The sequence below is a fragment of the Engystomops pustulosus genome, chromosome 10, assembly GCF_040894005.1.
Source record: "Engystomops pustulosus chromosome 10, aEngPut4.maternal, whole genome shotgun sequence".
Classification (NCBI taxonomy): Eukaryota; Metazoa; Chordata; class Amphibia; order Anura; family Leptodactylidae; genus Engystomops; species Engystomops pustulosus.
The window spans coordinates 96,288,897-96,314,915 of record NC_092420.1 but is presented as its reverse complement, the minus strand read 5'-3'; the positions used below and the strand labels follow the sequence as shown (position 1 = coordinate 96,314,915).

The window sequence follows — 26,019 nt, the reverse complement described above, 5'->3', positions numbered from 1 at the left end:
GCTGCACTTGTGTCTGCAATAAACTGCATCATCCGATATAAATTGTATATTAGGTGCAGATTTGCTTTGTTATTTATATGGTAATTATCTAGGTGCATTTTCATTGGGATTTTCAAAGCGTATGGGGGACATTTACTATGGCGTTTCCGCCAGTTTTGTGGCGCTCTCACCACATGTTCTGCTCTCAGACCTATTTATTAGCTGGCGCGGCGCCAGAAAAAAATGACTTTTTCCGTCTGCTCCGACTCTTCTCCGAAAAGGGGCGTGGCTTTGGCGGAGTTGAAACTCAGACACAATGGGGGACATTTACATAAAGTGTCGGTGTCTGCATTGGCTTTGTTACAGACCTGCTCTCGGTAAGAAGATACACATTTAATATTGTGTAGCTGTGCAGATACATTCTGGCGCCGAGACTATATTCTGTTACTGGGACCAAAATCTGTCCCGAGAACCAGAAATGTGTCCAACAGTCAGAGAACAGGCAACAGTGCAATAGCACTGTTTTGTGTCCCTGCTAGACCAAATTTCTTTTGGTCTACTTTACGCCAGTTTACAGCGTCCAAAAATGGCTGCGACACATATTAATTGTGTCTGAGTTTCCACTCCGCCAAAGCCACGCCCCTTTTCGGAGAAGAGTCGGAAAAAGTCATTTTTTCTGTCCCCGACAGCTAATAAATAGGTAGGAGAGCAGAAGATGCGGTGAAAGTGCCCCAAAACTGGCGGAAACACCATAGTAAATGTCCCCCAATTAATATGTGTCGCAGCCCTTTTTGGGCGCTGTAAACTAGCGGAAAGTAGACCAATAGAAAACTGGTCTAGCAGGGACTGTTGGGCACATTTCTGGTGCTCGGGACAGATTTTGGTCCCAGGGACAGAAAATGGTCTCGGTGCCAGAAATGTCCCTGCACAGCATGCTCTATCTTTTTGCGGTGTGCGGCCCGGATGTGTGGCACCGTATCTGCGCCGCGCCGCTATTGCCGTCTATGGGGACGTACATGCGGCCGCAAATTCGCCGCAGACGGCCATGTGAATGTGCCCTTAAATAAACAAATTATCGATATGTTGTAAACACAGTGTCGTGATGTTAGCGCTCTGTAAATTGTAAATATAAACGCACAGCATTTACAATTAGTTAACAAATGTTGCATTGGCATGAATGTGGCCTGTAACTAATTACATTGCAGTTAACATTTGTGTTTACAAACGTAACCGTTAATGTGGTATAAACACCGATGTTAACATTGTGCATTGGTTAACACGCATTCATAAACATGCTGTTAACATTGCTCTAACATAACGCAAATGTTAACCGCAAGTTTATTAGGTAAATCTGTTGCTAAAGAGTATGCACTGAACCTTGCTGCCCGCCCATGATGCACTGTAACGCTCATTTGCATAAATTAGAATAGAACTCTCATTTCTCAGCATCCAGCTCACAGATTTTCTGTACATTCTTATGATGCAGAACACTTCGCCTATAGGGACATATGTGCAATTTAAATGTCACAACCACTAAAAAAAAGTTTTAAAGAGTTTTTAGAAAAAGTTTTTGTAAACACAGTTAATTAATTGTTTAGGCCAAGCCCAGGGTTCGGCTGATAAGAAGTCGCGCAGCATAAAGGGACGGTCGGGGCCGCGCGTTCCCCGTGCTGGAAACTCATTACATCAATTTCCTGTGTGGAAGGGAAAGAGTTCAGAAGGAACAAATATTCCCAGAGAGGCCGCAGATATTTGTGGAATTGTAACAAAAACTTCTCCTGCTCGGAGCTTGTTCTCACCTCCTTTGTCTATGTACACGGAGAAATCTCCACCATAAATCCTGAATTTATGAGGTTTTGCAGCTGTCCCTTTCCCTTTAAAACTTATTTAAACTTTAGTAGGAAAGTTTTCTGATTTAATTATCCATTTGGGAGGAGAGAAGCCGGGAGGAGGTCAGTGCTGGCACCCGGGGCTGAAATTTAAGGGTGATGCCACACATGGGGGCAGATTTACTTGCCCGGTCCATTCGCGATCCAGTGGCGCGTTCTCTGCGGTGGATTCGAGTCTTCCGGCGATTCACTAAGGCAGTTCCTCCAGCGTCCACCAGGTGTCGCTGCTGCGCTGAAGAGAATCGGAACGCACTGGAGTTCACCGAGCCATCCTGGGTGAAGGTAAGCGCGTGCCGTGCGACATTTTTTTTTTTTTTAAATGCGGCGGTTTTTCCGAATCCTTCGGGTTTCCGTTCGGCCACGCCCCCGATTTCCGTCGGGGCAATGCAGGGAAAATCGTCGCAAATCGGAAATATTCGGGTAACACGTCGGGAAAACGCTAATCGGGCCCTTAGTAAATGACCCCCATGGCATTTTGAACCCACTTTTGGTCCGTTTTTAAGCAATCCGTTAAAAAATGCATCCGTTTTTGACCATTTTTAATTAAGATAATTGGTAAAACCTGTCAAAAACGGATGCATTTTCAAAAAACGAATGCGTTTTTTAACGTACTGCTTAAAAACGGACCAAAAATGGGTTCAAAAACGCCATGTGTGGCATCACCATTGCTTAAAGGGGTTTCGCCCTTTCGCCCAAAACGAACCCACAGGATCAAGGGAACGGGAAGTACTGATGGAGCAATAATGAAGTCACCAGTGCAGGGGTCACCAGTGCAGGGGTCACCAGTGCAGGGGTCAGGATGTGATGGTTACCCAAAAGGTAAAGGTAGGAGTGATGTGCCAGCTCAGGTCCTGGCCAGAAAAAGTGGTAAAGAGTCATAATACCAAAGATTATAAGCCACTGTAACGTGTAAATCCTGCCTGGACGTGATCATCTGGAGCTAATGAGATCTGCAGTCCCAGCGCGGAGATGGTGAATGTTGGTCACGAGACGTGCGGGCAATGTCTGCGCCAATAGATCAGGAGCTTCTCACAATCCACCATCTCTCCAGTCACAATGAGTAGTACGTGGTGTGTACATGAGGGGTTAGTGCACTATAATAGGCTCTATTCATCAAAGAGCAGATTTGTGTTAACTTTTTATAGTGTACTAACTCAGACCTGATAAATGGGGAGGTCCACCCCCGAAACGCGGCGTCCATTTTATATACGAAATAAAGCCAGAACCATACAAGTATTTGTCTTAAGTATCACGTGGATAGCGCGCCTCTAAATACCCATATTTTTTTGTGTTTTACGCCATAGCTTTATCCGGCACAACGGTATCGGTTTTTTGGAAGCCCGCCGCAATCCATCGCACTTTGATAACGTGCCTATAAATGCCCGTATTTTTGTGTGTTTTACGCACATTTATCATATAATGGTGCCCCCGAGATGCACTGGATCTATCAGGAGGCCACAGCGGTGGGGAGGTGCGATGCTCTGCACAGCCGAGGGTCTTCTAAGCAAGGGCTGACCTGGTGTAGAATTGCGCCCTAATCTGCACCTGAATAGGTAGTGCGCAGGTATGGGACAGGAACCCCCCCAGGCAATCGCAAAGCAACAGCATGCGTTTCAATGAAAATGCAAATTAGAGCTTATGGAGGCACGCCCCCATACACCAGGCTGGTTACCGATCACATGAATTTCCCTAGAAATGCAAATGAGATCGGGTCAAGGCCCATTCCAAACCCTGCCTCTCCCCTCCCCATGTGACCCCGGCCTAAGGCCGCGGTCACACGTAGCACTAAGCGTCCGTCATAACGCGACGCTTGTGCACAGGGGGAGGTCCTCGGCCCGAACGCACACATGCGTTTCCAGGGAAACGCAAGCGATTGTTTCTCTGGACCTCCCCCTGTGCGCTAGCGTCATGTTATGAACGGACGTCTAGCGGTACGTGTGACCACTGCCTTAGGGTGAGGACACACGTGGCGTTTTTAGGCTGTTTTTGGGCCGTTTTAGATTTTCAGATCGTAAAAAACGCATGCGTTTTTGGAAAACGCATGCGTTTTTGACAGGTTTGACCAATTATCTTAATTCAAACTGGTCAAAAACGCATGCGTTTTTAACGATCTGAAAATGTACTAACTAAAAACGGCCCAAAAATGGCCTAAAAACGCCACGTGTATCTTCACCCTTAGGCTGCATTCACACTGCCGTTGCCCGCCGTACCGTGAGCGCAGTCACCCCCGCCCCTCTCCATAGGGATACATGGCGCACAGCGCCATATTATGGGAAAAGATAGGACACGTGCCGTGCGGCACCGTACATCTCCCGTAGGGTGCCGTGCGCCCATTGCCGTCTATGGGGGACGTATATCGGCCGTATATACGTCGGTCACATATACGTCCCACATATGGTCGTGTGAATGTAGCCTTAGAAAGATATTGCACAGTTTTGTTTGGACTTCTTATTTATGCAAAGTTGCTGAAAGTTTGTAAATATTTGAATTGCATCAATCGGCGGCTCGGAGCTACCACGAGGCTTTTCATGTCGGTGCCTCTAAAGATGGACATTTCTGCGCAAACATGTAACTAAAACAACAGACATGTACAGGATTCCTGCCTGTGGAATAAAGACCCCTTTATAAGTACACAGCGGGGGGATCCTGCAGTCGTGTTTAGACCGGAACCTATGGGCAATGTTCTGTATATCTGCAGCTCTGGCTCCACATCTCGCGTATTGGTGGTGATTGGTGCAGCTTCACCCAGAAGTAACCAAACTGTATATACACCAAAATAATCTGGACCCTGACCTAGAGAGACTGTATATACACCAAAATAATCCGGGCCCCGTCCTAGAGAGACTGTATATACACCAAAATAATCCGGGCCCCGTCCTAGAGAGACTGTATATACACCAGAATAATCCGGACCCTATCCTAGAGACTGTATATACACCAAAATAATCCGGACCCTGTCCTATAGACTGTATATACACCAAAATAATCCGGACCCTGTCCTAGAGAGACTGTATATATACCAAAATAATCCGAGCCCTGTCCTAGAGAGACTGTATATACACCAAAATAATCCGGACCCTGTCCTAGAGAGACTGTATATATACCAAAATAATCCGGACCCTGTCCTAGAGAGACTGTATATATACCAAAATAATCCGGGCCCTGTCCTAGAGAGACTGTATATATACCAAAATAATCCGGGCCCAGTCCTAGAGAGACTGTATATACACCAAAATAATCCGAGCCCTGTCCTAGAGAGACTGTATATACACCAAAATAATCCGAGCCCTGTCCTATAGACTGTATATACACCAAAATAATCCGAGCCCTGTCCTATAGACTGTATATACACCAAAATAATCCGAGCCCTGTCCTATAGACTGTATATACACCAAAATAATCCGAGCCCTGTCCTAGAGAGACTGTATATACACCAAAATAATCCGAGCCCTGTCCTATAGACTGTATATACACCAAAATAATCCGGACCCTGTCCTAGAGAGACTGTATATACACCAAAATAATCCGGGCCCTGTCCTAGAGAGACTGTATATACACCAAAATAATCCGGACCCTGTCCTAGAGACTGTATATACACCAAAATAATCCGAGCCCTGTCCTAGAGAGACTGTATATACACCAAAATAATCCGGGCCCAGTCCTAGAGAGACTGTATATACACCAAAATAATCCGGACCCTGTCCTAGAGAGACTGTATATACACCAAAATAATCCGGACCCTGTCCTAGAGAGACTGTATATACACCAAAATAATCCGGGCCCTGTCCTAGAGAGACTGTATATACACCAAAATAATCCGGACCCTGTCCTAGAGACTGTATATACACCAAAATAATCCGAGCCCTGTCCTAGAGAGACTGTATATATACCAAAATAATCCGGGCCCAGTCCTAGAGAGACTGTATATACACCAAAATAATCCGGGCCCCGTCCTAGAGAGACTGTATATACAGCTTCACTCTACCCTGTCCACATCTGTAAGATATCAGGAGCCATAAATGTGGCTGAACCCAGGATTGTAACCCATTAATAACTGTGGATGGGGTTTTTTTGGCATTCATGGCTGAATTCAGCCTACCAATAATTATTAAAGGAAATCCACCATCGGACTCCATCCTGATAACCAGGGACATTACTCATAGATCCAGGCACCGGGACTGTGGGAATCTTCTTATATTTGTTATCCATGGCCTCTTTCCTTCTGAAATCAATGTTTATAATTATGCTAATGATCCTGAAAGGCTCCAGAGCCCCTCTGCGCTGACGATTCACAGTGTGTTACATGCGGCAGTGTTGTGTCGTATATGAACGAGTTGGCAACTCTTTCATGTGAATGATGGAATTCGGCCCCCTGCAGTGAGCCGATGGCTCTCTTAACCACGCTAACCCGATAAAATCAGATTAAAATTGGTCTGGAGAGGGGTGACTGACTGGACTGAAGTTCCCAATTATACAGTTAATAGGGAGCCATTCAGGAGATAGAAGAGTCAGATCTTTTTAGTGAGCAGAGCCTATAAATCTATAAATCCAGTTAACTAAAAAGAGCCTAACCGCCAATAACTAACCTGCTGAAGGAGAACCCATCCCCCCACTGTGTACTCACTGCTGGTGAGATTGCAGGAGGGAGGGTGAGACGACGATGTGCTGCTGCACAGTGTAACAACAGACTGTGAAGCCAGAGTACAGAGGGCTTCTTTAACACACCCATAGCCCTTTAACATAATTTTAAGTTAAGTTAAAGTAGATTTTAGAAGGAAGGAGGCCATGGATAACAAATATAAGAAGATACCACAGTCCCGGTGCCTGGATCTAGGAGTAATGTCCCCGGTTTATCAGGATGGATTGTGATGGAAGATTTCCTTTCAAATAAACTGTGCAGCCAGTTGGCTGGAACACTGCTGTACACTGGAAACTTGGATGGCAACACTGCTGTGCACTGGAAACTCCGTTATGAACACTGCTGTGCACTGGAAACTTGAATGGCAACACTGCTGTGCACTGGAAACTCCGTTATGAACACTGCTGTGCACTGGAAACTGGGATGGCAACACTGCTGTGCACTGGAAACTCCGTTATGAACACTGCTGTGCACTGGAAACTTGAATGGCAACACTGCTGTGCACTGGAAACTTGAATGGCAACACTGCTGTGCACTGGAAACTCTGTTATGAACACTGCTGTGCACTGGAAACTTGAATGGCAACACTGCTGTGCACTGGAAACTCTGTTTTGAACACTGCTGTGCACTGGAAAATGGATGAGGCAACACTGCTGTGCACTGGTAACTCCGTTATAAACACTGCTGTGCACTGGAAACTGGGATGGCAACGCTGCTGTGCACTGGGGGGGGGGGGGGACTGGGGTGGCAACACTGCTGTGCACTGGAAACTCCGCTATGAACACTGCTGTGCACTGGAAACTCCGCTATGAACACTGCTGTGCACTGGAAACTCCGTTATGAACACTGCTGTGCACTGGAAACTCCGTTATGAACACTGCTGTGCACTGGAAACTCTGTTATGAACACTGCTGTGCACTGGAAACTCTGTTATGAACACTGCTGTGCACTGGAAACTCTGTTATGAACACTGCTGTGCACTGGAAACTCTGTTATGAACACTGCTGTGCACTGGAAACTCTGTTATGAACACTGCTGTGCACTGCAAACTCCGTTATGAACACTGCTGTGCACTGGAAACTCCCTTATGAACACTGCTGTGCACTGGAAACTCCGTTATGAACACTGCTGTGCACTGGAAACTCCCTTATGAACACTGCTGTGCACTGGAAACTGAATGAGGCAACGCTTTGTTCTCATGATCAGCAGCGGTCCCAGAAGTCAGATCCCATCTTATCATGAAGCGATGACCTATCCCAGTATACAAGGGACCCTGTGGCAAAAAAAAATAAAAATTTGGTTGCAAGATTTTCTCTAAAACACAAACGTCGCTGCTCCACCATCTGACTGGTCGCATTCTACCTATTGAAATCTTTGAACTCAATAAGGAGATCACTTTTTTCCTCCGTATGATCCATTCCTCCGGCGCCCCCAGACATGATGCATCCGCACTCCCCTCCCCCCTGCAGCCTCATCTCTTACCCCTCTTCATTCTTCATGCTCCTTTTTTTTTTTTTTTTTTTTTACTAAGTGACATTGTATCCGCGGTTTAGAATTCCATTCCACATTTCATCCAGTTTTTGAAGATAAAATACAGCTCGCAGCCACGGAGCGGATGCAGGGTCTGCAGTCTGTTACTTTGAAGGCATTAACCAAGAACATGAATAATCTTCCCCGAATACTAATGTTTCTGGAGGTCCCTCTCAGCCGGGGCCTTGCGTCTCCTGTCTGTACAATCTACTATTATGGATACAATGTTTAATTATTAAATAGGACGAGTATTTTTACATTATGTTTTGTTGCTTTTTTGTTGCAAAACTCCCCCCCCCCCCTCTTGATGTCGCCTCCCCTCCCCTTATATGACTGATCTGTGCCAATACAAAGCAAATAGCAGCTGCTACCACTGGATTTTGTCTCCTGCTTCTTCCTCCCAAAAAACATTTGTTGTATTTGCTTTGCTCTGAAGGTCGTTGGTCACCTGACGGAGCCCGTTAATAGGGAGAACACACACATCAGCATCTGCTGTAAACACTGACCTGCGGTGGGAGCAGACCCCCCTTATGAACTAGTGGGGCCCTTCCCCAGCCATGCAGGTAGGAGAAGCTCAATGTCACATCCAGGCAATGGAATATTCCGGAAAATGTGATTGCTCCCTTCCCCATTGGGGATTTTGTGTGGTTTTTTTTCTATCCCTTTCGATTCTGAATCAACTGCAATGCAGAAGAGGATGACAGCCCCCCTGGCTCTCGGTGGTGGCCGCGGTGTTAACGAGCGATGCTTAATGTGTTTCTCTAGGTTTCCTCTCCCTCCTGTCGTCTGATTTTTTTAGCCCGGATTATGTATTAGTTGATGCATCGGGCGAGTAATTGCATCTCATTTCTACTGTCGCTTGTTAAATCTCTTTTATGTGTGAACGTTATGTAAGATATGCAAATTTTTTAATGATCCAGTTATGTAGCGAGATAACGCAGGTGATGATCAGCCCCGAGAAGTCTCTTGGTTTTGTTTTGTTTTTAATTGTGCAACATATTGGGGAGTAAATTGGAAGGGTAAAGTTTGTACCTGCAGTCATTTATACAGGGGGTGAGGTTCCTGCACCATGCACTATACTTTTATACAAGTGATCCCTGCACCATGCACTATACTTTTATACAAGGGGTTCCTGCACCATGCGCTATACTTTTATACAAGGGGCTCCTGCACCATGCACTATACTTTTATACAAGGGGTTCCTGCACCATGCGCTATACTTTTATACAGGGGGCCCCTGCACCATGCACTATGCTTTTATACAGGGGGCCCCTGCACCATGCACTATGCTTTTATACAGGGGGCCCCTGCACCATGCACTATACTTTTATACAGGGGGCCCCTGCACCATGCACTATACTTTTATACAGGGGTTCCTGCACCATGCACTATACTTTTATACAGGGGTTCCTGCACCATGCACTATACTTTTATACAGGGGGCCCCTGCACCATGCACTATACTTTTATACAAGGGATCCCTGCACCATGCACTATACTTTTATACAGGGGGCCCCTGCACCATGCACTATACTTTTATACAGGGGTTCCTGCACCATGCACTATACTTTTATACAGGGGTTCCTGCACCATGCACTATACTTTTATACAGGGGGCCCCTGCACCATGCACTATACTTTTATACAAGGGATCCCTGCACCATGCACTATACTTTTATACAAGGGGTTCCTGCACCATGCACTATACTTTTATACAGGGGGCCCCTGCACCATGCACTATACTTTTATACAAGGGATCCCTGCACCATGCACTATACTTTTATACAAGGGGTTCCTGCACCATGCACTATACTTTTATACAGGGGGCCCCTGCACCATGCACTATACTTTTATACAAGGGATCCCTGCACCATGCACTATACTTTTATACAAGGGGTTCCTGCACCATGCGCTATACTTTTATACAAGGGGCTCCTGCACCATGCACTATACTTTTATACAGGGGTTCCTGCACCATGCACTATACTTTTATACAGGGGGCCCCTGCACCATGCACTATACTTTTATACAAGGGATCCCTGCACCATGCACTATACTTTTATACAAGGGGTTCCTGCACCATGCGCTATACTTTTATACAAGGGGTTCCTGCACCATGCGCTATACTTTTATACAGGGGACTCCTGCACCATGCACTATACTTTTATACAAGGGGTTCCTGCACCATGCACTATACTTTTATACAAGGGGTTCCTGCACCATGCACTATACTTTTATACAAGGGGTTCCTGCACCATGCGCTATATTTTTATACAGGGGTTCCTGCACCATGCGCTATACTTTTATACAAGGGATCCCTGCACCATGCACTATAATTTTTTACAAGGGGTTCCTGCACCATGCGCTATATTTTTATACAAGGGGTTCCTGCACCATGCGCTATATTTTTATACAAGGGGTTCCTGCACCATGCGCTATATTTTTATACAAGGGGTTCCTGCACCATGCACTATACTTTTATACAGGGGGTGAGGTTCCTGCACCATGCATTATACTTTTATACAGGGGGTTCCTGCACCATGCACTATACTTTTATACAAGGGGTTCCTGCACCATGCACTATACATTTATACAGGGGGTGAGGTTCCTGCACATGCATTATACTTTTATACAAGGGGTTCCTGCACCATGCACTATACTTTTATACAGGGGGCCCCTGCACCATGCACTATACTTTTATACAGGGGGCCCCTGCACCATGCACTATACTTTTATACAGGGGGCCCCTGCACCATGCACTATACTTTTATACAGGGGGCCCCTGCACCATGCGCTATACTTTTATACAGGGGGCCCCTGCACCATGCGCTATACTTTTATACAGGGGGCCCCTGCACCATGCGCTATACTTTTATACAGGGGGCCCCTGCACCATGCGCTATACTTTTATACAGGGGGCCCCTGCACCATGCGCTATACTTTTATACAGGGGGCCCCTGCACCATGCGCTATACTTTTATACAGGGGGCCCCTGCACCATGCACTATACTTTTATACAGGGGGCCCCTGCACCATGCACTATGCTTTTATACAGGGGGCCCCTGCACCATGCACTATGCTTTTATACAGGGGGCCCCTGCACCATGCACTATACTTTTATACAGGGGGCCCCTGCACCATGCACTATACTTTTATACAGGGGGCCCCTGCACCATGCACTATACTTTTATACAGGGGCTCCTGCACCCTGCACTATACTTTTATACAGGGGCTCCTGCACCCTGCACTATACTTTTATACAGGGGTTCCTGCACCATGCACTATACTTTTATACAGGGGCTCCTGCACCCTGCACTATACTTTTATACAGGGGCTCCTGCACCATGCACTATACTTTTATACAGGGGCTCCTGCACCCTGCACTATACTTTTATACAGGGGTTCCTGCACCATGCACTATACTTTTATACAGGGGGCCCCTGCACCATGCACTATACTTTTATACAGGGGGCCCCTGCACCATGCACTATACTTTTATACAGGGGGCCCCTGCACCATGCACTATACTTTTATACAGGGGGCCCCTGCACCATGCACTATACTTTTATACAGGGGGCCCCTGCACCATGCACATTAGCTTTATATATTGTATTGTATATGTACTGTGCATTATGTTTCCTCCTGGTTACTATGCCCTCATACACAGGGTTCCTGCACTGCGCGCCATGACTGTCTATCCTCACATTGGTCGGGGGAACCTGACGACATATCCAATAAACAAGCTGTATCTTGGGTTCTTGGTCTCAGAGACCCTACACTTGTGTCTGTGTAACTGGCATCAGACTGTGAAATGATTCCTGCAGTATCTGTCCGCGATGAGATGTATTTCACAGAGAAGTCGCTGTGACATGTGGAAGAGGAGGGGGGGGGGGGACTTATTTTGTGAGGACTAGAAATAGCTCCATAAACATATGTACTGCCGCGAGAACAATCCGTTCCGTCAGCGCGGTTTTATATTTGATCTATTTAGTGTTTTTGAAATAAACAAGCACCTGGTGAGAACGCGGGAGCCTTGCTGTTTGTAGGTTAGCGGAGGCGGGCGCCGAGGAGGTGGGGGCCGCCGAAGCTGAATGGAAGAGATTGCATTGATTTTGTGTATTGAGCTTACTGGGTCGTCTCCTGCGCTAAGTCTCCGAGTGCATTTGTGAGGCACCAGGTGGTGCAGTCGAAGTGCCATATCTAACATTCTCTGTATTTTTTTTTCTAGGTTTTAACCCATTTTATTACTGTGTGGATGAAGTTTGGTAGTTAAATCCCAGGATTAGCAATGGAGAAAACAAATGGTATGTATTATTCATGTAACAGTTGTAGGATTATATGTTAGTAACAACGTTTCAGCCTGTTCTTTATGATAAGAAGCTTCTTTGTGGCTCATTAGCATAATTATATACCTGGGAACAGTCTCCTCTCAACACTCACTCGGCTCCGGAGATGCCATGAATGTTACTGGCAGGAATGTGAACTCAGGACCCTTGGTATCAGTGACAGCAACACAAAGTAGGAAGCCACAAGCTCATCTCTTATCACAGTCAGGAATTACTAAAAATGTCATATCGTCTTCTTCATTACAGGCACATAAATATAAATCTGTATTGTCTCTATAATTCTTTCTCTGTAGATATAATGGCATATTCCAATATATTTTGCCTGTAATTGAGAAGATCGTTATTGAGGCATTTAGGCTTAAATAATCCTCATTGATACATTGCTGCCTCTGATACCGAGGGTCCTGAGTTCAAGTCCCACCCAGGACCCATTATAACAAGTACCTGTAATATTTAGGGGTATGTCAGGAGCCGTGCGGGAGTACTGGGAGGAGACTATACCAGAGATGCTTTTCTATTGGACACACAGGGATCTGAACTCTGGAGCATTGGTATCAGAGGCAGCATTGGTGTGGGGAGCTACAATCTGATACATTCTTCATTGTGTAGATTATATTATGTTGTATCTCAGAGCCACATACTTATATATTACCCACTGTGTAGATATATAGGACTTCCAGATGCCAATAGTTGGTGCTTGTAATGAAGAAGATTGCTAGTAAGGCTCTTAGGCTAGAAAGATCCTTATTCTGTCTGTTAACATTATGGGGCACATTTACTGACCCGGTCACCGGAGTTCACAGAAAGTGCATTGTCCGTGTATTATGCGCCCGATATCATGAATGTGTCGCTTCCCCTCTCAGGTCCGCCAGAGTTCGCCATCTTTTTAGTGGTGCATCTAAGTGCTAGGGCTTGCGACACAATTTGAACGTTAAATCCCACGCTCAGTCCGAATCAGTCATACTGTCCGAGGGCATGCCCAATAACTTGTGTCGCATGCCACACAATCGCAGCGCACCCACTACTTAAATACCTGTGCAAGCCATTTTAACATTGAAGAACAGGCACAGTCCGGAAAAAGTGAGTCGCAAAGAGGCGCAACGAATCTGTCCATCATATTAAAGGAAACCTACCACCACGGATCTACCTATTAAGGTAGATTGGGTGGGAGGTGCCTCTATTGTAAGGGCTAATCCTCATGTCCCCGCAATATTTCCCTAATATGCCAATTTGTAAAGAGGCTACTGGGGCGGGGAGTAGGCGGAGCTGAGGCTACACGGCGCGGCTACTCCATGCCCCAGTAGCCTCTTTGACCCTCCTACCAGATATCTTCGGTGTGCAGCTATGAGAAGCTGCGCACCCTTGTCCACCCATTAGATATAATAGATAAGTTTTATTTAAGAAATTTTTTTCATTCAAAAAACTGAATCATATTATTTTTACAAAAGTGACACGTGACCTCCCACAGCCAATCGATGGCAGTAGTGCTAATGCCGTACTCGCAGCTCATGATTGGCTGATATAATATAATGGATTCGGCCTCTTTAAGGACATTCACACCGTGATCCACAGCCTGGGTGTCCTGAAAGGATGTAAAATGACCACATTATGTATCTGGTTCTGTGGCTGCTTATTAAATCTATTAATCTAATTCTGCTTCTCTGGAGCATTTACCGGCCGCACTGCTTGATTAATTACCTTTGTTAAACAAAGCCGGATGTAATTTGCATTTTCACTTAACCGTTCCTATCAGACGCTGTGAAATGGGTCATCACATCCAAAGCCAATGTTTTCTGTACTAATGTGGAGAAAGTAACACAGGAATTACCAAAGGAATGTAACTTAACATATGATCTTATCATGACATTACTGATCCTGTACTGATCCTGAGTTACATCCTGTATTATACTCCAGAGCTGCACTCACTATTCTGCTGCTGGTGCAATCACTGTGTACATACATGACATTACTTATCCTGTACTGATCCTGAGTTACATCCTGTATTATACTCCAGAGCTGCGCTCACTATTCTGCTGCTGGTGCAGTCACTGTGTACATACATGACATTACTTATCCTGTACTGATCCTGAGTTACATCCTGTATTATACCCCAGAGCTGCACTCACTATTCTGCAGCTGGTGCAGTCACTGTGTACATACATGACATTACTTATCCTGTACTGATCCTGAGTTACATCCTGTATTATACCCCAGAGCTGCACTCACTATTCTGCTGCTGGTGCAGTCACTGTGTACATACATGACATTACTTATCCTGTACTGATCCTGAGTTACATCCTGTATTATACCCCAGAGCTGCACTTACTATTCTGCTGCTGGTGCAGTCACTGTGTACATACATGACATTACTTATCCTGTACTGACCCTGAGTTACATCCTGTATTATACTCCAGAGCTGCACTCACTATTCTGCTGCTGGTGCAGTCACTGTGTACATACATGACATTACTTATCCTGTACTGATCCTGAGTTACATCCTGTATTATACCCCAGAGCTGCACTCACTATTCTGCTGCTGGTGCAGTCACTGTGTACATACATGACATTACTTATCCTGTACTGATCCTGAGTTACATACAGTATTATACCCCAGAGCTGCACTCACTATTCTGCTGCTGGTGCAGTCACTGTGTACATACATGACATTACTTATCCTGTACTGATCCTGAGTTACATCCTGTATTATACTCCAGAGCTGCACTCACTATTCTGCTGTTAGAGAAACCTGACTGTTTCCTAAAAAGTGTAATTGTTGTAGCTGCAGTTCCCTTATATCCTGCAGAACTCGTTTCTCTCCACCTTTATGAAGCAGGCAGACAGTAATAAGAAACATTGATTTTTTTCCTATCCTATAACACACAGTTTTATGTCGTATCTGTGCACTGAGCTTGTGTTTTATGAGACCAATATTCTACCCATGAATTCACCCGGGGACTGGTGGCATCACTAATGCATGAGACACTAAATGCTGAGCCGGCTGAACGTTGGTTAAGACCATTTTAATGAATGTTTGAGTCTTTGTCATAGAAGAATATTAAAATTGTTTCTCATGTCTTTTTTTTTTTTTTCTCCCCCAAGGAGACAATGTTGCATTAAAAGACGAAGTGAAGGAAAACCGTGTGTCCTATTCCGTGGAGACACCCTATGGGTTCCACCTGGACCTGGACTTTCTCAAATATGTTCATGATATAGAAAAAGGGAACACCATCAAGAGGATCCACATCCACAGACGGGCGAAGCAGTCCAAGTTTAGCACGCTCCCTCGTAATTTTAGCGTGCCGGAAAATGGGTCACAGTCCTACTCAGCGGCCTCGAGCAGAACCTGGAGCCCGAGTAGCTTCAGGGCTGATGCGAAGGATTCTCATGTGTTTGCAGGAAATGACTCGTCCTTACGATTGAGGTATGTCCATGAGTTAAACTATCGGAGGAAAGATGTTATGAGTGATGTCACGTTACAAGAGTTGGCACCAGAAGATTTCAGCGGTTGTCGAGACCGCCCACAATTTGCTCGAGCTTCTAGTCTTCCAGCCAGCCTTCCACAAAGCACAATGTCTCCCGACCAAGCCCCCTATTTAAGGATGACACAAAACATTGGCAGTTATGGTGACGGTCGAGTGGGGTCCCCAGAAGGTCCTATAAGTCAGTCCCGCGTCAAGCCCGAGGACCAGTTGGCGGCTGCTTTCAAAAAGATCAAAGAACTTGAAGAACAAATCAATACAATCCCAGAACTGCAAAAAACGATCTATGTCCTCGAAGGCAAAAACAATAAACTAAACACTCAGCTTAAGTCCCTTTCTCAGTTTTTAGGGAACATGAAAGATCAGGAGGACGCAGACTTTTTGGAAAACAAGGCCAAAGCTGAGAGCTTGGACAATGGAAACGGAGAAGTCAACGGTCAGGTCAGTTACGACACCGTCAGCGACTCGCCGTTCTCAACCATCAAACAACATGTGACAGATCTGACCAAACGATTGGACGACCGGGCGAGGGAAGTCTACAATCTTAGGGTGTTGGTGGAAAAACAAAGCAATGAATTGAAGGCCAAGGATGTGTATATTGCAGATTTTACTAAAATGATGGAAAGTGCAGAGGAGAGTAGAAGGGAAGTGGGAAATAAACACTACAGTGATGTGGCGGTCAACACCGAAGAAGAGCAAGTAGAGGAGAAACGGGAAAGTCTTGATAAAAACACTTATGCTAATATAGTCGTTGAGACTCGATCTGTAAGCTGTGGTGTCCTCCCAGTAGATCTGGACCCACCACCAGATGCTGAGCATAGTCCTGCAGCGTCCAGCCAGGAGGATGATGCCACGGCGCTAGACAGTATGCTGGTTGATGATAATGTTGAATGTAGAAGAGGAGAAATAGAGAACGTTCGTAAAGCTGAAACTAAAGAAGTTCCTTCAAGGCAAGAGGAAGCTCCACCACCCCAACCGCCACAAATGTGTGACAATAAAAAACCCTGCAGTTCTGAACAACCGGCCAATATTAGGCACTGCCCCGCTGTTCATCAACCTGCCGCCGACGCTTCTGTAGGACAGTACGTAAGACGGATCCAGGATCTCCTACAGGAGCAATGGACGTGTCTCGAACACGGATATCCAGATCTGGCCAGTGCCATCAAACAACCGGCTTCCAAACTGAGCTCCATCCAGAACCAACTTGTCAATTCCCTCAACCTGTTGTCCTCAGTTTACTCCAGTCAAACAACATCCGAGCGGGGGATCAACAAGCCAGAGATCCAACAAGCAGGTCAGTTGTAGGCGGCCAAAAAGTTTTATAATTGCTGTTAAGTGTTTTGGAAACATTCAGGAAAAAGATCTTACTGATGTTTGAGTCGTAAATTATGTGAAGGGCCTCGGATGATTTTCTTAGGTTGTTTCTAGTTACAGAAATTTTGATTTTTTTGTCCCAAGTTGAGCATATCTAGTTGTGCTTATCGCCCCTGTAATAATTTCTACCTGACAGGCCGGTGGCCATGGTGAGAGGGGGAATGTTTATTTAGTGTTTCCTGCCCTGCAGGACGGACGTCTTGGGGAGCCTCATCAGGGACGTGCAAAGATAAGCCAAGTATGTGCGCTTAAAATAAGCAATACAAGCTGAGAAAAGCAGCGCACGCCGGAGCCTTCTCTGTGAGATCATATATATCATTAGAAAGCAAATATTTATATACCATAAGAAGCCTTTTAGCGGTTAGGGGGCCCAGGATAAGAACGGGCATTGCTCAAGTGAACTCCATTTTGCCTTGTTACAATCCTTAATAAACGACTATTAGCAGATGGCCCAGAGGTCATTTGCCTTCCTCTTGGAAGGGTTTGTAGTGGGGGAATTAGTAGTTGGGAAGCCGTAGTTCCCCAGAATGGTGAGGACAGATGACCTGAACCAGGAACAGTTTGGAGACCCATGAGTCCTATGGGTTATTTATTGCTCTATGTCCTCCCCTCTTTGTCATCTATGGCTTTCCCTCTTTGGACTATGTGGTCCATGTGCTAGACACAGCCACCCAAATGACTAAGCGATGGTGCTGATGCAAAAAATGAGGGCCCCTTTATTGTGCAGATTGGGTTTCTGTCGATTTGACCCACCCACTGTGGGTTGGAATGCAAAATTTGGGAGGGTTAAATATGCCTCTTAGTCTAAACCGATGGACGCAATGACATAATAAATATGCCCTCCTTGCCCCGGCAGATCTTCCCTAGGTTCTTGTCTTTATAGGATTCGTAGGCTTTAGATTGATTATGGAGTAAAGGGGAGAAATGTCAGGATCCAGTCCTAGAAAGAGACTGATAATGTAAAAGTCCTGGGACACCTGTAATGAGCAGTGGAACTTAAATGTTTTTACATTAGTCCTTGTTCATTGTGGGGTCATTATACATTATAGTCGGGGGCCTGGCACAGACTTTGCACTGGGGCCCATCAGCTTCAAGTTACGCCAATGACGCTCAGCCTCAGATGTTATTACCACCGGGTTCTGTGCCCCTCGTCCAGGATGGGCAGTCATTCATTTGTTTTGCATTATTTTGCCATCCATCTATATGTGATTGTGTTTTAAAACAAAACAAAAAAAATACTGTTTGATTGCAAGTTACGTGCACATATCCCATGCAAACGATTCAAATGTAAAAATAAAGGAGATAGATAAACCTGATATCACCAAGAACACTGGTTAAAGGGTGGAAAAGATGTCCCCTTCCTCTAATCTTTATTTCTAAGTTTAAGCAAGCAATGCGGATTTATATGTTCAGCTGGAGGGAGGAGGCCGTAGGAGCAGGAGAGGAGGCCGTAGGAGCAGGAGAGGAGGCCGTAGGAGCAGGAGAGGAGGCCGTAGGAGCAGGAGAGGAGGCCGTAGGAGCAGGAGAGGAGGCCGTAGGAGCAGGAGAGGAGGCCGTAGGAGCAGGAGAGGAGGCCGTAGGAGCAGGAGAGGAGGCCGTAGGAGCAGGAGAGGAGGCCGTAGGAGCAGGAGAGGAGGCCGTAGGAGCAGGAGAGGAGGCCGTAGGAGCAGCAGAGGAGGCCGTAGGAGCAGCAGAGGAGGCCGTAGGAGCAGCAGAGGAGGGCGTAGGAGCAGCAGAGGAGGGCGTAGGAGCAGCAGAGGAGGGCGTAGGAGCAGCAGAGGAGGGCGTAGGAGCAGGAGAGGAGGCCGTAGGAGCAGGAGAGGAGGCCGTAGGAGCAGGAGAGGACGTGTTTTTCCTGAATATCATCCAGAGGATAACGTTAATCACTGTTTGGACCTGACTACTTGGACATTTCATTATCATTGACACTGGATCTCCCTGCCAGTGATTAGTATTCATATGGTTAATAATCCACGTTGTGCACATGGTGGGCGCTGCCAGGACTTACTCCATGTAGCGCCGTCCTGTGCCCGGTGTATTCTGCCAACCCCCTGCTGTGCAAGTACAAAAGGAACATTTTATAGGCAGGGTTTTCCTTATAAGGCTGAGAGCAGGAAAGTGTCGTGTATCAAGGGAACGTGTTACTACAACAGATTCAGTAACTCTCCACCGATGCCGGATACTCCTCTCCATATAATCTGCCGGGGTTGTAGGTCTGGCATGTGGCTTCTACTGTCATAGGACGGGCACTGCCACAGCCAAATGGGTCCCATTGAATATTGAAGATTTCTAAACTTTCTTTACAATGTTATGAATGCTATAACTGTAAAGTTATAGTAATTTTACCAAATTACTATATGTGATTCCCCCTGGTCTCTTTCTGATGTCTACTTTGTGCTGCTCGTCCTTTTCTCTCCAAAGTCCTGGCATTTTCTGTTCTGAAACTGTTTGACAAAAATCTTTCTCACCAGAGGTGAAGTGGGCGGAGACTAATGTCTGTCTGTCTATGCCCTCAAGCTGAGGCTAGTTAGCTTGCCCACTAGTGATGGGAAGTCTGGCTTTTCTTAGCAAGCTGGCTCATTAGGCTCCGCTCACTAAGAAGAGCCGGCTCTTTTGGTTCCTGAACGGCTCCCTGTTAAATATATAATAGGGAGCCGCAGGCCAGGCAATCGCCCCCCACCACACCGCTTTTAACACAATTTTATCAGGTTAAAGGGGGTGTGGTGTGGGCTTTAGTGAGCCATCGGCTCATTGAGGTGAGCCGGTTCACGTTGTTCACGCAAATGAGCCGGCTCTTTGTGCCGGCTTGTTCGCAAACGACCCATCACTATTGCCCACAGATCCCATGATGCCTTGTGTTCTCTCTCAAAGTAATTTAGCAGTAAATCCATTTAGTTTGGATAAATCCAAATGCACTGCACAGAGCACATACAGGATGTATATGGTGACAGATGTAGTACCCTATGGAAATTGTAAACAGTATTGTCCCTGGAGAGATGTGTAATCAGACCTATGTTGTTAGTAACAGCAGGACTGTGATTTACATTCCAGGATTGTAGCTTCCCTACAATCTGGGGACATGTCCTGACACTGCTGTGCCCTTGCCCTTGCCTCTTTCCTCCGCCGTGAGGGACAGTTGTAATACTTAAAGGGGTTGTCCACTTTTTAGCAAATTGATATAGTTTGTGTAATGAAAAGTTATACAATTAAACATACTTTCTCTATCAATTCCTAATGGTTTTCTAGATCTCTGCTTGCTGTCCTGCTGTGAGGACTTGATACAGTTTATTGGAAAATTGTAACATTTTTTACTTACACATATCATATTAATTATTGGCTGAAAGTGGACGACCCCTTTAACCAGCACCGTACTACAGAATACTCAGAGGAGAGGGGCTGCGGTTCTGCTGAGTGCAGAGAGCACAGCAGTGTGAGGACACACGATCCCGGAATATAAGAGATAGTACAGCAGCTTACACAATATTAACCTCTTCCTGGGTTTTCCTGTACAGATGCGTCGCCCAGAAGCCTGAAGTCTATCATGAAGAAGAAGAACAGCAGCGGCCGCTCGTCTGGAGAGGCGAGAACTAAGAAGAACCTCCAGTTTGTTGGGGTCAATGGTGGGTAAGCATCACAGAGGACGCCCCCCATACCAATAGGTCAGGACATGTATCCAGTCTGTAGTCATTAGCATTGGGCTCGTTGGGGTCACGTTCTAATCCTATTCCTTATATTCTACGATTTGGCAGAGGAAGTATCTGTAACATTCCAGATTATTAGTCTCCTATCATTGACATCACAAGAATTGTAACAAATTAGTGTCAAATTTTACACCGAAAACAAGCGCCATTTCTAATACAAAGCCACATTTGTGTCTGACCCCGGACGACCCCCGGAATTATTCTGTGTAACAATGTTTTGTATTTATAGAAGTTAAATGTACTAAAAACTTTTACAGGCATTTACTCTAATCTTGTGTCCATAGTTATGAGACCACATCCAGCGAGGACTCCAGCTCCTCCGAGGACGAAGAAGACAGCGACGCAGAGAAGACTGAGATAGTCACAGAGGACGGAGGAGACGGCCTGGACAATACAGACTCACCAGAAGCTGAACCCACACAAGAAAAGATACCGGAGACTCCAGACCCTACACTGACAGAGGCTCAACAAAGTGTTCAGAGGTAACAAATGACATCACTGATCCTGTATTATACTCCAGAGCTGCACTCACTATTCTGCTGCTGGTGCAGTCACTGTGTACATACATGACATTACTGATCCTGTACTGATCCTGAGTTACATCCTGTATTATACCCCAGAGCTGCACTCACTATTCTGCTGCTGGTGCAGTCACTGTGTACATACATGACATTACTTATCCTGTACTGGTCCTGAGTTACATCCTGTATTATACCCCAGAGCTGCACTCACTATTCTGCTGCTGGTGCAGTCACTGTGTACATACATGACATTACTTATCCTGTACTGATCCTGAGTTACATCCTGTATTATACCCAGAGCTGCACTCACTATTCTGCTGCTGGTGCAGCCACTGTGTACATACATGACATTACTTATCCTGTACTGATCCTGAGTTACATCCTGTACTATACCCCAGAGCTGCACTCACTATTCTGCTGCTGGTGCAGTCACTGTGTACATACATGACATTACTTATCCTGTACTGGTCCTGAGTTACATCCTGTATTATACCCCAGAGCTGCACTCACTATTCTGCTGCTGGTGCAGTCACTGTGTACATACATGACATTACTTATCCTGTACTGATCCTGAGTTACATCCTGTATTATACCCAGAGCTGCACTCACTATTCTGCTGCTGGTGCAGTCACTGTGTACATACATGACATTACTTATCCTGTACTGATCCTGAGTTACATCCTGTACTATACCCCAGAGCTGCACTCACTATTCTGCTGCTGGTGCAGTCACTGTGTACATACATGACATTACTTATCCTGTACTGATCCTGAGTTACATCCTGTATTATACACCAGAGCTGCACTCACTATTCTGCTGCTGGTGCAGTCACTGTGTACATACATGACATTACTTATCCTGTACTGATCCTGAGTTACATCCTGTATTATACCCCAGAGCTGCACTCACTATTCTGCTGCTGGAGCAGTCACTGTGTACATACATGACATTACTTATCCTGTACTGATCCTGAGTTACATCCTGTATTATACCCCAGAGCTGCACTCACTATTCTGCTGCTGGTGCAGTCACTGTGTACATACATGACATTACTTATCCTGTACTGATCCTGAGTTACATCCTGTATTATACCCCAGAGCTGCACTCACTATTCTGCTGCTGGTGCAGTCACTGTGTACATACATGACATTACTTATCCTGTACTGATCCTGAGTTACATCCTGTATTATACCTCAGAGCTGCACTCACTATTCTGCTGCTGGAGCAGTCACTGTGTACATACATGACATTACTTATCCTGTACTGATCCTGAGTTACATCCTGTATTATACCCCAGAGCTGCACTCACTATTCTACTGGTACAGTCACTGTACATACATGACATTACTTATCCTGTACTGATCCTGAGTTACATCCTGTATTATACCTCAGAGCTGCACTCACTATTCTGCTGCTGGTGCAGTCACTGTGTACATACATGACATTACTTATCCTGTACTGATCCTGAGTTACATCCTGTATTATACCCCAGAGCTGCACTCACTATTCTGCTGCTGGTGTAGTCACTGTGTACATACATGACATTACTTATCCTGTACTGATCCTGAGTTACATCCTGTATTATACTCCAGAGCTGCACTCACTATTCTGCTGCTGGTGCAGTCACTGTGTACATACATGACATTACTTATCCTGTACTGATCCTGAGTTACATCCTGTATTATACCCCAGAGCTGCACTCACTATTCTGCTGCTGGTGCAGTCACTGTGTACATACATGACATTACTTATCCTGTACTGATCCTGAGTTACATCTTGTATTATACCCCAGAGCTGCACTCACTATTCTGCTGCTGGTGCAGTCACTGTGTACATACATGACATTACTTATCCTGTACTGATCCTGAGTTACATCCTGTATTATATCCCAGAGCTGCACTCACTATTCTGCTGCTGGTGCAGTCACTGTGTACATACATGACATTACTTATCCTGTACTGATCCTGAGTTACATCCTGTATTATACTCCAGAGCTGCACTCACTATTCTGCAGGTTGAGTTGAGTAGCTAGGATGCTGTGTACCTGTAGGCTATCATACATAGGTAGTTCTGATAATGTACAGTATATTGTGGAGCACATTCTCCCCGTTGTGTGTCTGTTTGGAGGCTCCATATGGCAGGACATGCAGTGCGGATCTTTTGGGCTGCATGTACCACGTCCGGGCTCTATCCAGATGGCCCTGCCATGTGCACCAGGGTTATATGAATGGAGCAGTTTTGGGGAGGGGGGGCTGGTTATATAATTGCTGTATACAGTCACATTTGTCATGAGGCCATGGGGTGACGGCCGCCCTCGCACCATCACGTCTCTCTGGAATGTGGTTGTATCCATCAGCCGCTCAGGGCTGCATTTCTTTCTTATTATTGTATTCTCTATTATAATTTCCAGATGTGATGTTCTACTCCCAGCCGGGACGGGGGACCTTGAGACTACATGACTTATAATATATCCGCTATTACAGGCACACAACAAGTAACCCCTTCCATCCCAGACACGTCTGTGTAGCAGACCCCCAGGGAGAGATTATATATACAGACGTCTTCTCCATCTGTGGGGTGTGATGGTCTGCTGAACTCATGGAAATAGACCACAGCTCGCTACATTGTAGCGCCGTCATGCAACATTGTCTAGAAATATAAATATTAAAAATCTAGCAGTCACATGACCCCATAGCAAAAAGTTTGTGCAGACCACCCAGACCACCTCAACTCACACCCCAGGCAGGGTAATATGGCCATAGTTACAGGGTTTTTGCAATTGTGGAATATAAATCCATATTTCACAGTCCTGCTGCTACTAACACCATACACATCTCTCCAGGGGCAATACCTAACACTGACTGCACAGAGCACAGCAGTGTGAGGACAGACCTCCAGTGTCCTTGGAGAAGCTACAATCCTTAAAAATATAAATCCATATTTCCCAGTCCTGTTGCCAGTAACAACATGCACAAATCTCTCAAGGGTCAATACATAACACTATCTGCAGAGAGCACAGAACACAGCAGTGTGAGGACAGGCCCTCAGTGCATTTGGAGAAGCTACAAACCTAGAATATAACTCCATATTTCAGAGTCCTGCTGCCACTTACTAAATACACAGGTGACACATCTTTACACGAACAATACGTAACACTGTCTCCAGAGAGCACAGGGCACAGCAGTGTGAAGTATAGATTCATACCTCAGGAGTGTGAAATTATCAAGGAGAATATGTAACGTTGGCTGCAGAGAGCACAGAGCACAGCAGTGTGAGGACACATTCCCAGTGCACTTGGAGACCCTATGATAAATCCATATATCACAGTCCTGCTGCTACTACCAACATACACAAAGGTCTGATTGCACATCTCTACATCTTGGGGTGCGGGGCTGGACGTTGCTGGGGTCTGTGGTCTTGGGCAGACTTTAGTTTTATGGTATTTATTCCCTTGCTAATCAGTGAGTTATGAATGTGAAATGATATCAGCTCCAGGAGATAGTGAGAGGGCGTTGGGCATCAGCCAAAGTATTACAGCGTGTGGCGGGTGAGAGGATACAGTATACGGATATCATGTATCCTATACATACATTCTAAGTCATTGGGGCTCATTTACTTACCCAGTCTAGTCGCGATCCTGCGGCCCGATCTCCGATGAGGATTGGTGTCTGCCGGGATTGACTAAGTTTGTGCGCCCAGTATCCACCAGGTGTCGCTGCTGCGCCGATGGTCCGCCGAAGTTCACCTTCTTCTTCCCGGTGCAGGTAAGTGCTGATCTTGCGACACAAATTCTTTTTTAAATTCCAAGTTTTTTCCGAATCCACCGGGTTGTCCGACGGCCTCGCCCCCCAGATTTCTGTTGCGTGAAAGCCGGCGCCGATGCGCCACAATCCGTTCGCGTGAGCCAAAATTCCTGGGGCAATTTGGCGCAAATTGTAAATCGCCGGGAAACCTGACGAAAGTGCGCGATTCGGACCCTTAGTAAGTGAGCCCCATTGTCTCACATAGACTCACATACATAGGACCCATGAGTATCTACTTCTTCCCCTCCAGATACTTCTATTATTGGCTTATTTCCCATGTAATTATAATATTCGGCAGGAAAGTCCTAGGTCACTGAATCTGATGCCAACCCTTGTATAACTGCCATGGAGGGTCCAAGTCACCGCATACAGATTAGACCCTATTCCTCTGCGCCCACTCCAGGTCATCTATGTCCTTCTAATCATCCTGTCCTTGTACTCTAATCTGCCCACTCCTGTGATTATATTCGTCTTCCTCTTCTGCACCCGCACTAGTTCATCTATGTTTTTTCTGATGAGCCTGTCCTTGTACTCTAATCACCCCATTCCCTTAATTACCTTGATCACCCTCCTCTGTACCCGCTCTAAGGGAATTGTTGCCTTCTGATAAGCATGTTCTTGTACTATAATCCCCCCCCATACCCCTAATCACCTTCATCACCCACCATTGTACACATTCTGTGTTAGTTATGTCCTTCTGATAAACCTGTTCTTGTACTATAATCCCCCCCCATACCCCTAATCACCTTCATCACCCATT

At 45.8% G+C, this 26,019-nt stretch overlaps 1 protein-coding gene across 5 annotated transcripts in view; it reads left to right on the top strand.

The window, feature by feature from the left end:
• Positions 1 to 26,019, top strand: part of KANK4 (KN motif and ankyrin repeat domains 4) — a 95,531-nt gene that overhangs the window by 32,271 nt on the left and 37,241 nt on the right. For 3 of the 5 annotated variants that reach the window (XM_072128512.1, XM_072128508.1, XM_072128510.1), the window contains exons 2-5: positions 12,264 to 12,339; positions 15,481 to 17,154; positions 20,747 to 20,858; positions 21,220 to 21,417. In XM_072128512.1, the coding sequence (XP_071984613.1) occupies positions 12,324 to 12,339; positions 15,481 to 17,154; positions 20,747 to 20,858; positions 21,220 to 21,417 (2,000 nt within the window). In that variant the 5' untranslated portion in view covers positions 12,264 to 12,323. Of the gene's footprint in view, positions 1 to 8,384; positions 8,601 to 8,730; positions 8,866 to 12,263; positions 12,340 to 15,480; positions 17,155 to 20,746; positions 20,859 to 21,219; positions 21,418 to 26,019 lie in introns of those variants that run through there. The other 2 variants (XM_072128509.1, XM_072128511.1) reach the window with 2 other exon arrangements.